General features: G+C 44.8%; 1 protein-coding gene across 1 annotated transcript in view; it reads left to right on the forward strand.

Annotated features, from left to right (window-relative positions):
- Positions 1-227: 227 nt before the first annotated feature.
- The window catches only part of LOC102195340 (TBC1 domain family member 12-like), an 18,925-nt gene continuing 6,304 nt past the window's right edge, over positions 228-12,848 (forward strand). Inside the window, exons 1-2 of the mRNA XM_005743579.1 lie at positions 228-1,671; positions 9,635-9,770. Coding sequence (XP_005743636.1) covers positions 548-1,671; positions 9,635-9,770 — 1,260 coding nt within the window. The 5' untranslated portion in view covers positions 228-547. The remainder of the gene's footprint in view (positions 1,672-9,634; positions 9,771-12,848) is intronic.

The raw sequence follows: 12,848 nt of genomic DNA on the forward strand, positions 1-12,848 counted from the left end.
GTGCTATATAAACAAAAATTGGACTAAATTTTTTCCAGTCTAGTCTTCAGATTAGTATTCGTTAACTGTAATAACTCTGAGTTAGTTTGAGTGTTTGTGTGCCTTTTTTTAATGGGGTCAACAAAGGTTTGAGGTGCAGTTACACAGATTGACCACAGGGTGTCACTGTAAACCTCTTCAGCGAATCAAAACACAGTTGTGGTGAATGACGTCATTGTTGGGGAATTTTCAAGATGGCGCTGGACTGTGGCCGGGATGCCGCTGCTGCTGCGACTAGCTAACAGTTGGGGGATTTAATTAATCTTCTGCCCGGTGGCGACGCAAGAAAGCGGCCGTGAAGCGTACCTTTGTCTGCATTAAACACCTGAGACGGAAATGTTGCGCCGGGTGTGTGTCAGGTAGCGTTAAACCGGCTCTGAAAATGCAGGTAGCCCCTTCCTCCAAGAACAACAAAACCTGCTGCTGCGGAGCTCGGCCCACCGGGCAGGGGGACTCGTTGCAGGAACTTACGCCCGCGGCAGAGGCTCGCTTGTGGGACTGAGAAGTCATGGAGACTGTGAGGGAGAACGGAGGGTCGTTCGGAGTCGACTTGAACGAGAACGAAGAGGGAGAAAGAGGTGGCGGAGCGGGGAAATCAGCACTCAGAGACCGCAGCATCGCGCTGCTAGCCGGGGTCAGCGCGGTGCAAGACGCTGGGAAGGCTTTCACCGGCCTCGGCAGGGATGTAAACACTGACGCCTCCTTGAAAGGGAAGATAATGCTGGAGAGGCTGTTCCCCGGCCAGGTTTCCGGGGTCTGCGGGGACCACAGTGGCCTGAACGGGTTCACTGAGGAGGAGCTGTCGGTGGTCGAGTTGGAATTAGGAGGAGGGCTTGGCCTTGAGGGCACCACAGCTGCTTCCTGTCCAGCTGTGCTCTCAGTGGAGAAGATGCGGGGGGACAGCAAAGAAGAAGCCCGGGACTCAGACTGTGTTAGCCCGGGGGGAGAGGCAACAGGAGGCGGGTGTATCAGGACTGCTCTGCCCGGCCATGAGCTGGCATGCGCGGTGAGGGAGCACCGGCGGAACTGCGCCTGCACCGCGGGGGTAAACATGCCCAACGGGGCTGCTGACAGCTGTGAGGGGGAGGCAGGGTTATTTCCCACCCAGCAGCTTTGCGTTTGCGACTGTGAAGAAGTGAAAGTGGCCAACGGGGGTTTCCACACACAGGACCTGGACTCGGGCTGCTCACCTGAAAACACCCCTGACTGTCAGTTTAAATCGAAGTCTAGGCATGAGAAGAGGGTAGGGTCCCCTGGATTAAGTGCCAAATCCCCCTCTCCCTGCCCTTCATCCAGTGGCAGCCCGCTCTCTGAGCGCAACACCAGGGATGAAGAGGAGGTGGAGGACGATGAGGAGGGTTTCAGTGACCCCAGCTCACCTCCCGTCAGGCCGCAGAGTCTGAGGACTAACCCCAACGTGGCCGTGTCCCTCAGCTGTGACGCCACCCCGCTGTCCCCAGAGGATGAGGAGGATGGGGGCTTTTATTTTGAAGGGTACGAGGAAGACCTGAGGGGCGTTTTGGAGGCGGGTCGCCGGCAGAGCGCTCCGGACACGCTGCCGGACCTGAACCAGGACAGCTCGGACCCCAAGCAGATGCCAAAGAGGTTCGGCATCGCAGATTTCTTCACCAGGTAAAATGATCACGTGGTCTGCGGGGCAATAAAGAGTGCACGTGCTAACTCCCAAAGGACCCCCTCCCTCCTCATATGGTCTTAAGGCTTTAGTCTTACTACTGTATTAAAATATAAGTAAACAACATGAAGACAACTGAAAAGGATAAAATACAAGGTTTTAATTCTCAGTCAATCCAGGCTCAATTATTTTAGTAAAGAAGCTCATAATTTAAAGATTCAAACAGAAAAAAATAAAGATTTAAAAGCTGATTGGACTTTAGTTAGCGTTATTAAAATACATTTTACATATAGGAAATACCTTCTTTTATTTACTTATCTGTCCTTAAGATTCATGGAAATAAACAACATAAGGCTGAAAAATATAAAACACACTTTTATTAATTTGTGCTTCCAAATGCAGATTTTAGGAAATAAAGCTCATGATGTAGAGATTTAAATGCTCGGTGATGAAGATGCATCCTTGCATCCAGCAGCTGTCTCCGCCTACTCTTCTCGCTCCACCTTTCCACATTAAAGGTCACTTATTGTATTAAACAGACGACCTCTCAGAGCTGCTGTCTGGGGCCTGTAACACTGTAAAATCCTGCACGTTAATCTCATCTCAGCTCTGTATGTGTGACACAGCAGGCATCGGCGAGCATCGACTCAGCGCTGCCTCTTTCCCCGGGGCTTCACCGCTCCCTTTGCTCTTTTCCCGGAGCGGTTTCAGCCATTAGAGGCGATTGATCACGCCGTGTAACCACCGTGCAGCTGCCCAGATGCTGTGACTGTGTGCTGATCAGGCACGAATGAGATTACATGCTCTCAGTTCCTGAAAAGCTGATTTTTAGACGTGTCACATCGACTTTGAATAAACCCCACACGCACAGGTGGTTGAACTAAAAGGCTTTGAAACACAGTCTGGGCTCTTTAGATGGAGCTTTTTAGCCTCTGTGCTAGAATTAAGGCAACAGAGCAGCAACACAGGAACACATTTCCCCTTTTTAACCAAAGAAGCGAGTCACGCTGAAGCAAAAGAGAAGGTGAATAAATGAAGGAGAGGCTGAATTACTAAGCTTTAGCTCTTAATGTACAAAACCTCCAAACATATAAGAGCAAAGCTGGAAATATTTGAGCTGTGGGTTACTGGATTATTTTCAGATTGTTGATGACTTTGTGATGATTTTGCTGCCGTCCTGACGCAGGGACAGCGCTGTCTCCCTCTCACTCTTTGCCACATAAACAGGGCAGTGACTCAGTGACCTTTGAGGTTTCACTCCTACAGTGTTGGTGCTAAAAAGCAACGCTAGTTCATAACCTGTGTGAATCTGTGTTATCTCCACCTGTTGGTCCATTATGAGCCTGCTATTGAGTGCATCCTGAATTTGATTGCTTTGTTTCGGTCTTTTATTTATTCAAACCAAGATGGCCGTTCTTTGGTCATTTTAATTTGGTTCTTGTTGTTTCCAAGAAAGAGTCGAGTAGATCTTCAATGATTGCATGAGCCCCAGGCCGAGGGAAGTGGGCGCTCTCCATATTCCCAATGAAACAGGGGGAAACGCCCTCCTCCTGCTTTGTCTCGTTTTGAGATGACAGATTGATGGCGTCATTTCCCATACACGCCACACAGACCCTCTTAGCAAATATACAAGTAACCTCCTGTTGTTGGACTGGATAATGTTAGCTGACGGGACTAAACACGACATTTCAAATGAGATATAAAATCAGATAATGCGGTTTTATGTTGCATGACGTAAAGTGTTGTCCGTCTTCTCTTAAAGGGAGACGGCACTGGTCCTGCGATAAGTAATAAGTCAAAGTTTGAAGATATATGTTGATTAAATGTTAAAATTTTGAATAAAGCAACAAAGAGTTAATTTGCAGAAATGGCGTGCTGGGAAAGGAGTCGTTCTTTTCAGCTCTACCAGAATCCTGACAAAAAATGATCATTTTATTTCACAGGAAACAAGAGTTTGTTTGTTTTAAAAACCAAAGGCGATTAGACAACAATCTCACACATTTGTGGAGGTAAAATTCCCGTTTTTGTGAATGGAGTCTGGTGGAATGTGATGGCTTCACATCCTCGTCAGAGTGAAGCACTGAAAACGTTTAACCTTTAAATATGCAGCATACGAACACTGAATTCTTTTTTTTTTTGCATTTTATTTCAGTCAGCTGTTTGTAAAGTCCCACTCTATGTTCTGTATTCTGTTCTGGTCCTTATCACCTACTCCTGCTATGTGCAGTCTTTTTTATTGTAGTGCATCTCTTCCTGTTTTGTAACAGCTGAAAGTACACACTCGTGCTTTGCATTAAAAGTCAAATTTCCGGTCAAATACTTGACAGAATTCCTCAGTTGTTGGAGTCGGTCTTCAGACAAGAAACGATTACATTTATCAGATTGTCTGCAGTTCAACAGGAAGCACACAGGGCCTTCTCAGAAATCAGAGGAGAGCAGGTTGGGTGAGGACCTGAAAGCAGCGGCCTCCTGCAGGCTGATAGCTGAAGGGCTGTTTGTTCAGAGCTGAGAACGTCTAAGTTTGTATCTTTGCCTGAAATGCAGTCCGTTTTTTGTCATTCGACTGATTAGATTTGGTCTGGAGTCAGTTTTCTTGTTTGTCCGCTGTAACCACAACACCGCAGGTGGTTAGGACATCCAGACCCTGCTAATTTGGTCCCAATGCTGAGCCTTGCTGATTTTAATCATGCTCGGTGCGGTCTGGTGCCGCGCTCATTGATTGCTGCTCAGTCAGAGCCAGGAAGTGTGGATGCAGGTGTGCGCAGTATCTGTTTGAGAGTACGGAAGAGACACTCTGTCGGTAACTGATGATTAACCCAGAGCACCCAAACAGAGAGCAGAAAGCAAACTTGAAGTCTCAAGGTTGGAGATTGATCTGCTGGCGGATATGTGCTCATCCAGCATAACCTCGTTAGTCAAACGATCCTCGGCAGCGGTGGAAACCCGCCGGGCGCTCCGGGACATGGCTCGGTTTATCTAACAGCCCAGTTTTAGTTTGTTTTGCTGAACTTTGTGAGTGCCGTCGTTCTCTTTGGCTTCATTTGTCTCTCCTGTTGGAACAGCTAACCTCACTTCAGTGTTGGTGCTTTAGGGTTATGATCTGAAATCATGACCATGCTCCACGTTGAGTTCATATTTGCTTGAAGTCGTCTGTAAATGGCAAAAACAATCATCGTGGCTTTTTGTTGTTGTTCATCGACCGGTGTGACTCATTGAAACCAGCCGTCCACTCTGCCCCTCACACCAGAGACCACAGTCCCACACAGAACACATCATCTCTGCTTCATATGACTTTAACACTAAGATGCACTAATTCAGTATTTATTGAAGTTCTGGTGCTGAAACTACTTTGATTGTTTGTGATTTTAGGAAAAAAAGCACCAGGACATTTTGCATGCATGAACAGATGGGATCATTTTCCATCACTATTCTGCATTTTTCCATGAGAGCAGGCTGAAACATCAGAATGATAACCGTGGAATTGAATCTCTGGGGGCACGAGGCTGCACTCAGTTCACATGATTTAATATGCTGCAGATATTTGCCTTCTACAGTTACGTATAATTGCTTTGAGCAGATAAGGCTGCAGGTGAAGTTCGGTTTCCTGTTTTTATTGTGCTGTAAAGGAGGATTGCTTTGTTTCATCCTGAACTGACTGCATGATTTCCTCCCTCGTGACTTGAACAGTGACTCCAGCAGCAGAATAAAGATGTTATATTACGTTGATAGTTACTGGAAGAGCTCCAACGTTCCTCTGAGCCACACAAGGAAGTGAAAAAGAGAGAAATGCAGCAGCAGAGAGTTTCCCTAAAGTTTGGTCGCATTCAGAAACTTGAGCGTTGGATTTTTCTCTGTTTGACTAATGAAGCAAAAACAGTGCCTGACTGGCAGGTGCAGGAAAATTTATGTTTGTTAAATCTGCATCTGGGTCTGGGCTGGTTTTTTGGGTTGGATGCGAGCCCTGCAGCTGGCTTGAATGTCACAGCGTCTCAGAGGAAATCCAGACAGACGGAGGAGGAAGGCCAAGGGGAAAACAGCCCAGCTGGAAAAACTCCACTCTGGCCGTGTGGCCCACAGAGCTCAGGCAGGTCAGCCAGGGTCACATACAGGCAGCAGTGCTACTTTAAAGTGGACCTGTGCTGTTCCTTATTTCCTGTCACCCACCTCCTCTTCCAGAGGTGGATGTTAAAGTTAAGCTTATGTACACGTGCGTCTGGGTCAGTTTTAGTTGGTGGTTTCCCACTCAAACCTTCTGTTTGTGAGGGGCAGCCAATCAGAAGAAAGATGGCTTAAATGAAAGATTCATTTAAACTATGAAAGAGCCCAAGATTAAACAACAAGTGGAACTGCAGCTCTGAACATGCACAGCTTTGTGCTCACGTCCTGCTTCTAATCAGCTGTTGGAATAACACCGAACCAGCCTTTAATTATTTAAGGTCTTCGTTAGATGTGCTCACCTCTGCAGTTAATTATTAATGCAGTGTGTAGTGCAGCCTCAGTGTTTCACACAGAGTTGCGCTCTATTTGTGATGGCAGCACGGTGTCTTTTAAAAAAGTCATAAAAAGACCCTCGTATACTTTTGCAGGAATAGATAATAGATGATAAACAGCTGCGCCTCCCGTCAGTGACTCCCAGCACATCCAGGCCATCTGCTTCAGGCTGCAGCTTGCAGCAGATCAACAGAACAGAGCAAAGTTTACGCTACAAAAACTGCTTGGTTAGGTTTGTCTCAGAATAATGTTTACCCCACAATTTACTGAATTCTCTTCTACAGCCTCTGACTTCTACATCAGTCAGGACAAGCTCGGGAGAGCACCCTGTGGAACAGGAAGTCAAGAGTCTGGGATTATTTCTGTCAAAATAAACACAAATTAATACTTGAATGGCTCCCACTACTGAAGTTTGTGTGTGAAACACTGAGGTTAGGTCTTATCACACATAAACACTAGGGGTGGGGGAAAAAATCGATACTGTGTAGCATCGTGATATTTTGTTTGCTAATAATGTATCGATACAGGGACGGCAGAAACCGATATTTTGTTACAAAAAAGGTTTTTGTGCTCTGACTTCAGAGCATGTTGATCCTTTTTCTGAGCAACAATCCTGACACTGTCCAAATGTGTTTAACTGTTTTTTGGCAGCAATAAACATGACAGTTTACTGATTTTAATTTAAGACATGTTTTATTTTAATTAAGTTTAAAACTTTTTTATTTAATGTAAAATTATATTTTGTTTTAATTTACTTTCAAATTCTTCAGTTGCTGAAGGGGCTGCATAGTTTTCATATTGCATAGTTCAGAATAGCTGTAATTGTACCAGATGGTTGCATTCAGTTCAGTTGGACTAGACTGTAATACAAACCGTTCAGTTTGTCAACAATAAAACTGAAATGAGAGAAAGACTGAGTGCGAGACTTTGTTATTAGAGAAAATGAATATTGATAAAGTTTAACTTTATGTACAGAATCTGAATATCGCAAAATATTTGAAAAAATTGCAATAATATCGTATCGTGCGTTAAGTATTGTGATAATATCGTATCGTGGGATGTATGGTGATTCCCACCTCTAATAAACACCCACAGAGGCTGAACGTCACAGCAGCCACAGTTTTAAACGAGGCTTCTGATCTGAGGGACAGTTTGATGTAACCAGCACAAAGCTACGTGTCAGCTGTTCTTCTGAGGAAGGAGCAGTGACAGTCTAACCTGCTGCATTTCTTCTTCTGCATGATTAATGTGCGCACTCCTCGGCGGTTTGGAGAATCCTGGCAGGACGCTGTGAATGAACATTTCACTTTCTTTGTGTTTGTGATCTTTCTTCTGTAATTTCACCAGAGTCACATTGTTGCTCAGATAAAGAGCCTCTGCTGTTAGTGAGAAACCAACTTCTCCTTTTTCTATTTCTGGAGTTTCTCTCACTTGTTACAACTGCAGCCGCAAGAGAGGAAGAAGATCAACACACAGTTCAGTTTTTAACCAAAGTCTGTCAGCATCTACGAGTTTGTTTGGTTTTAAAACTGACATCAGTGTGATAGTGGACTTTTTCCATCAGTTATAAAGTTGTGTTTATCTGTCATTTTGGCATTAAAATAATAAAAACAAGGATTTTATTTCACAGAACTGCTAAAACACTTACACCGAGAAGAAAATAATCTAGTTTTAATTACACTTAAGTCTACAATTACCTTCTATTACCTTTTAAATGACTGAAAGTATTGAATGAGCCACAGACGCTTCAGCAATAGCATTTATCTCAGCTGAGGGAGAAAGAGCCAAGTTTTCTGTAATCAAAGTGAATGAAAGTGTAGGGACACGGCGATCGTGGCTCCGCTTATTCTTTTCAGCTGCTGCAGTGGTGCACAGACAGCTGAGTGTGGGTCTTTGAAGCTGTGAACAAACTTGACCTGCAGAGCGCGAGGTGGGATAATATTTGCTCTGCCGTCTCCTCGGGGCCGGCTCCCATGCATATCTGTGTCTGTTTGTTCTCTTCCCGCCGGCTGACCAGCAGACTCTCCCAATGAAAACTGTCGATATGGCAGCTTTTCCTAAACAGTCTTTTTTTCTTTGGCATCATCTTAAAAAACTGCTGTAGCTGCAGCATTTACCGCATTACGTCTTTGCTGCGTGTCTTTCCTCGTTTGTTTGAGGAACTGAAATCGGCCTCTGCAGCTTTTCTGACCAGAGTTTACATTCTTCACAGATGGCTGGACTTCTAATGAAATGGGAACCTGCCAGTGTGTTGAAATGTCTGAGTGATAGGGAACGCTTACAGGAAACACTTTAAGGGGAAGACGTTTTATCAGCACACTGAAGGAGGTCAGAGGGACACTGATCATGTAACCTGTGTGAGGATGAGCAGAGTTTTATACACTGACTTTAGTACATTTAATGACGCCATGCAGAATCTGACCTTCATGAATATCTGCACAGTTACAGGCCCTCAGATATGTAGGGGGTGCGGTTTGTTTACATTCATGACTTCATAATTACAGCACATTAAGTTTTCAGTGCTGAAAAATATTAATGCTCAGTTAAAAACTAAACTTCACAATCTAAAGCCAAAGTCTGGCTAACGTGGAGCGTCGCTATGATGGGATCTGTCAGATGCAGCGGAGCAGAAAGCAGCATCGATAGTCTGCATCTTTGATCTGGTTTCTGATTATTTCAAACGGTGCCAGCTTTCACGACTCATATCAACATGCGGAGCAGGTGCTGCTCAGGACAAGTTAGAGCAAATGAAAGGTCTCCTTTTTATCTATGTACCAGGATTCCTTCTGACTGATTTATGGAGCCTATCGCATAAAGCAGTGCACACCCTGAACAGGTCATCAGACTAGTGTGGAGCTAAAACGAATAAATAAATAATTACCAAAAAGGTAAATAGGTACAGAAGCAATGTCACATTTTACATTAATGATGTTCTACTTTTGTGTTTAATATTAGTGATGATTCATTTTATTAGTTCCTAAGGTAGATTAGTGAAATGTCTAAAATGATTACAATTACTAAATAAAACTGTAAAGGAAACTGTGAAAAGGCATCAAATGTAAAGTTAATTTTATTCATTCATTTATTTTCCCTCCTGATTAGAAAACACCATCTCTGTCGTCGAGGCAACACTCTGACCTCTTGTCACCCTTTGAATTTGCAAAATGAAGCAGAAATAAGCAAAGAAACAAACAAGAAAATACACAAAAATATGAGGTCAAAACTGTAAATTAGGGAAGTGAAATAAAACGAGTTTATACACAAGTTGATAATAATAAGAAAATCTGTAACATTTTATAAGTTTATTAAAATACATCAGCTAATGCATAAAAACTCTTATACTTAATAATGAAGAGAAGTTTTATTTGTAACATTTTGCTTGTCCTTCATATGATTTTGAGAGATGAAGTTTATTTCCTTCCTGTTGACTCTGATACATGTTTGCTAAGCTCAGTCTGTGCTCTCTTTCAGGAGCCTGTTTTCTAGGAAACCCAAAGAGCCCAAAGCGACGTCTCACAGCTCAGCAGGGTGGCGACTGTTTGGCAAGACCGCAGCCAGAGAAGGCGATACGAGCAAAGACCTCGCCTCCACGCCGACCGCGGAGCAGGTTGGCTCTTTAAACACACACAATCATATCATCATCATCCTCCTCCTCCTCCGCCCAGGGTGTTTAATCTGCTCCCAGCCACAGTCGGTCCTTTATAAGGGCATGAAACTCTCCTGGGTGAATCATCTGAGCAGAAACATGAGCTGCTATGTTGGAAAATCAGATAAACAGTGGAAGGTAGAAGCCTTAGGACTCAGAAACTGAGGGCGAGGCGTTAAACGAGCTCCGCAGGCACAATAAAGGCTCTGTTTGCTTTCAGCGTTACTCGCTGTGTGTCCTCCATGTCCACTCGAGGTCTTAACAAAAACGCTGATTATTTTAAAGCACACCCAGCTGTGTCCACCTGCAAACTCAGTTGTCCTCTTTCCTTCTGTCGGCACCTTTTCTTCATCAGTTATTGAGATTTTACGTTTTTCTGAACCGTTTGCGTTGTGGGAACACGAGCACTTCATTTTCTCAGGGCAGGCTGCAGACTGTACGTGTTCATGTTCAAGTCAGAGTTTGAAGCCTCGTCAGTGAATTCTGAATGTCTTCATGTAAATGTTGCCTCCAGCACAGAGAGGGGAAATAAGCTTCACACTGTGAGGTAAGAACGAATCATCTGCAAATAACTGACATCCAATTTATAAACGTAAACAGACTGCAAAGTGCTGCAACTCACCTGCAAATTAGCTGAGGTAAAGTCTAGCAGGCAGCTAGCAGCTATACCCACCTGTTAGTCAAAGAGGCCACGCCCCCTAATAATGCAAACTTTTAGCTGTAATGCAGTTTAAACAGGTACCGCACCCTCGGTACAGTTGTTATTAAGCAGAAGTCACCTATAGAGACCAGAACAGTTTCTTTGCAGGACTTCTGGAGCCAGCCCCTAGTGGATGTTAGAGGAACTGCACTCTGGAGCTGTCCTGGGGGTTGCTGCCTGCTTGCTGTTGGAAAATAGAGCCATGAACACTGCGCCTGCAGTCCCATCCCATGCACTTTCTGCTTTATTTATGCACTTGAGCAAAGTTAAACTTTTTTTATTTTGTTTAAATTGAAGAAGCTGTGAAGCAGCTCTCAGCAGTCACATTCAGAGATCTTTAACTGGAACACCTGCTGGGGTTTTTCCTCCCATGCAGCTACGCTGAAGTCCAGTCGATGCTGGATGGAGTTTTTGCTCCGGCTTGTTTACCACAGGTTGCAAAGCTTTTTCATGCACGTTCTACCAAACCAAAGTGGGAAAGCACTTTCTCTGTGGGATCTGGCTTTGTGCATGAAGCCATTGTGACACTTTGGGGTGGCTGTAGCTCAGGCGGTAGAGCAGGTTGGTGGTTTGATTCCTAGTCTGCATGACAAATATCCTTGGGCAAGATACTAACCCCAAATTGCTCTCCGATCCATCCATCGGAGTATGAATGTGTGTGTGAATGTTAATGAGAAAGCAAAAAATGTGCTTGTGTGAATGGGTGTGACTGAGTGAATGAACAAGTTATGTAAAGCGCTTTGAGTGCTCAGAAGAGTAGAAAAGTGCTATTGAAGAACCAGTCCGTTTACCATTGACACTGAAACAGGAAACAGCCAAACCTGAAAGCCAGGACTGTTTCCACCGAGCTGGACAAACACACTATTGTCTGAAATATCGCTGCAGCAGGAAGATGTCCCAACAACATCTGTGCTATGGAGCACGCAGCAGACTGTCACAGTCGCAATGTGAATGTCTCCCTGCTTTCTGGTACAGAGACTGCAGAGCTGCACCGGCCTGGATTTACTGGAGTCTTATTTAAGGAGCCAAACCATGATTAAACCATCAGTTAACAGTTAGCATCATTTGGCAGCTTCAGAGCTGTCCTTCTGCACTATTGATAGGAAACAGTTTAAGTGAAGTCAGCCTTCCTCCTCCTCCTCCTCCTCCAGCAGCTTTGTGTCTGACGTGTCAGCTAGCCTGAGCCAGGCCACATCTGGCCAACTCTTTTCCCGATGAATCATCTGACTGCTGCTGCCGTCATGTGAGCAGAGCGAGGGTAGAGGCCAGCAGCTGTTGGCAAAATACCTTTAAGGCTCCAATCAAAGGTCAGAGGTCACACAGTCATGCTCCATGTTACTGTGGCAGCAAAGAAAATCCCGCCAAGTGTGACATAGTTTTTTATCCGGCAAACTGATGTGAAAATGTATGTAATTAAACTCAACTAGAGGAGGAGGCTGGTGTGTGTCTGCGTGTGTGTGTGTGTGATCATCATCTGCCTCCGCAGCTTCAGGCTGTGTACGTGTGGATGTTGCCCAGCACACTACATCATTTTACAGGCATCGTGTTGTACATAAACACAGGCAGGCTAACAGTGTTAGCATCAACCTGGTAAACACGTGTGCAGATGCAGCTCCTCTCTGCTCTGCAGCATCTGGATTTTTACTGCTCGTAAAAACTCTCCTCAGACATAAATACTATGATCATGTGGAGCTTTTCTGTGCTCACACAGACACTCGACCTGCAGCAGACCCACTGATCTCCTGATCGTCAGTATCGCAGAATTAGGAAATCACCTTTGCGGAGGTTGAAGGATCTTCTCTGTCTGAGTTCTTCATTTGTAGTTCTGTAGAGTCCAGCTAGCTGCTAACGTAAACGCTCTCATCCAAATACGTCACTTCTGCTTGCTAACATGGATGCTTTTAGATGTGGAGGCACAAACCAGTGGGTGTGATGTCACTGTGGCTGCATGCATCTTTTATTTACAGTCTGTCTAACAAACCATAATATGCACGTTGCTGTAATGTAAAGGAAAGGTGAGCAGCATGTGTCACGTCAGTGTTTCCTCAGCTCCGTGTTTTTATATCTCGGCTCTTTGGAAATCACCAGGACGGTCACATGATGCGTATCTTTTTATGACTCTCACTTCATGTTGAATCTGATGACAGAGCAGCTTCAGAGGGCGACCTCTGTCTCCCTCTGCTGGCGGCATTCACGCCTGAAACCAGCTGATGAAAGACGTGTTGTTCTGTTGACCCCAGCTGTCCTGCTCCTGTGGATAAACGGTTTATTGTACGGGCCCCACACACACACACACACACACACACACACACACACACACACACACACACACACACACA

Source organism: Pundamilia nyererei, unplaced genomic scaffold (assembly GCF_000239375.1).
Source record: "Pundamilia nyererei isolate P.nyererei 1_Seehausen unplaced genomic scaffold, PunNye1.0 scaffold00133, whole genome shotgun sequence".
NCBI classification, from domain to species: Eukaryota; Metazoa; Chordata; class Actinopteri; order Cichliformes; family Cichlidae; genus Pundamilia; species Pundamilia nyererei.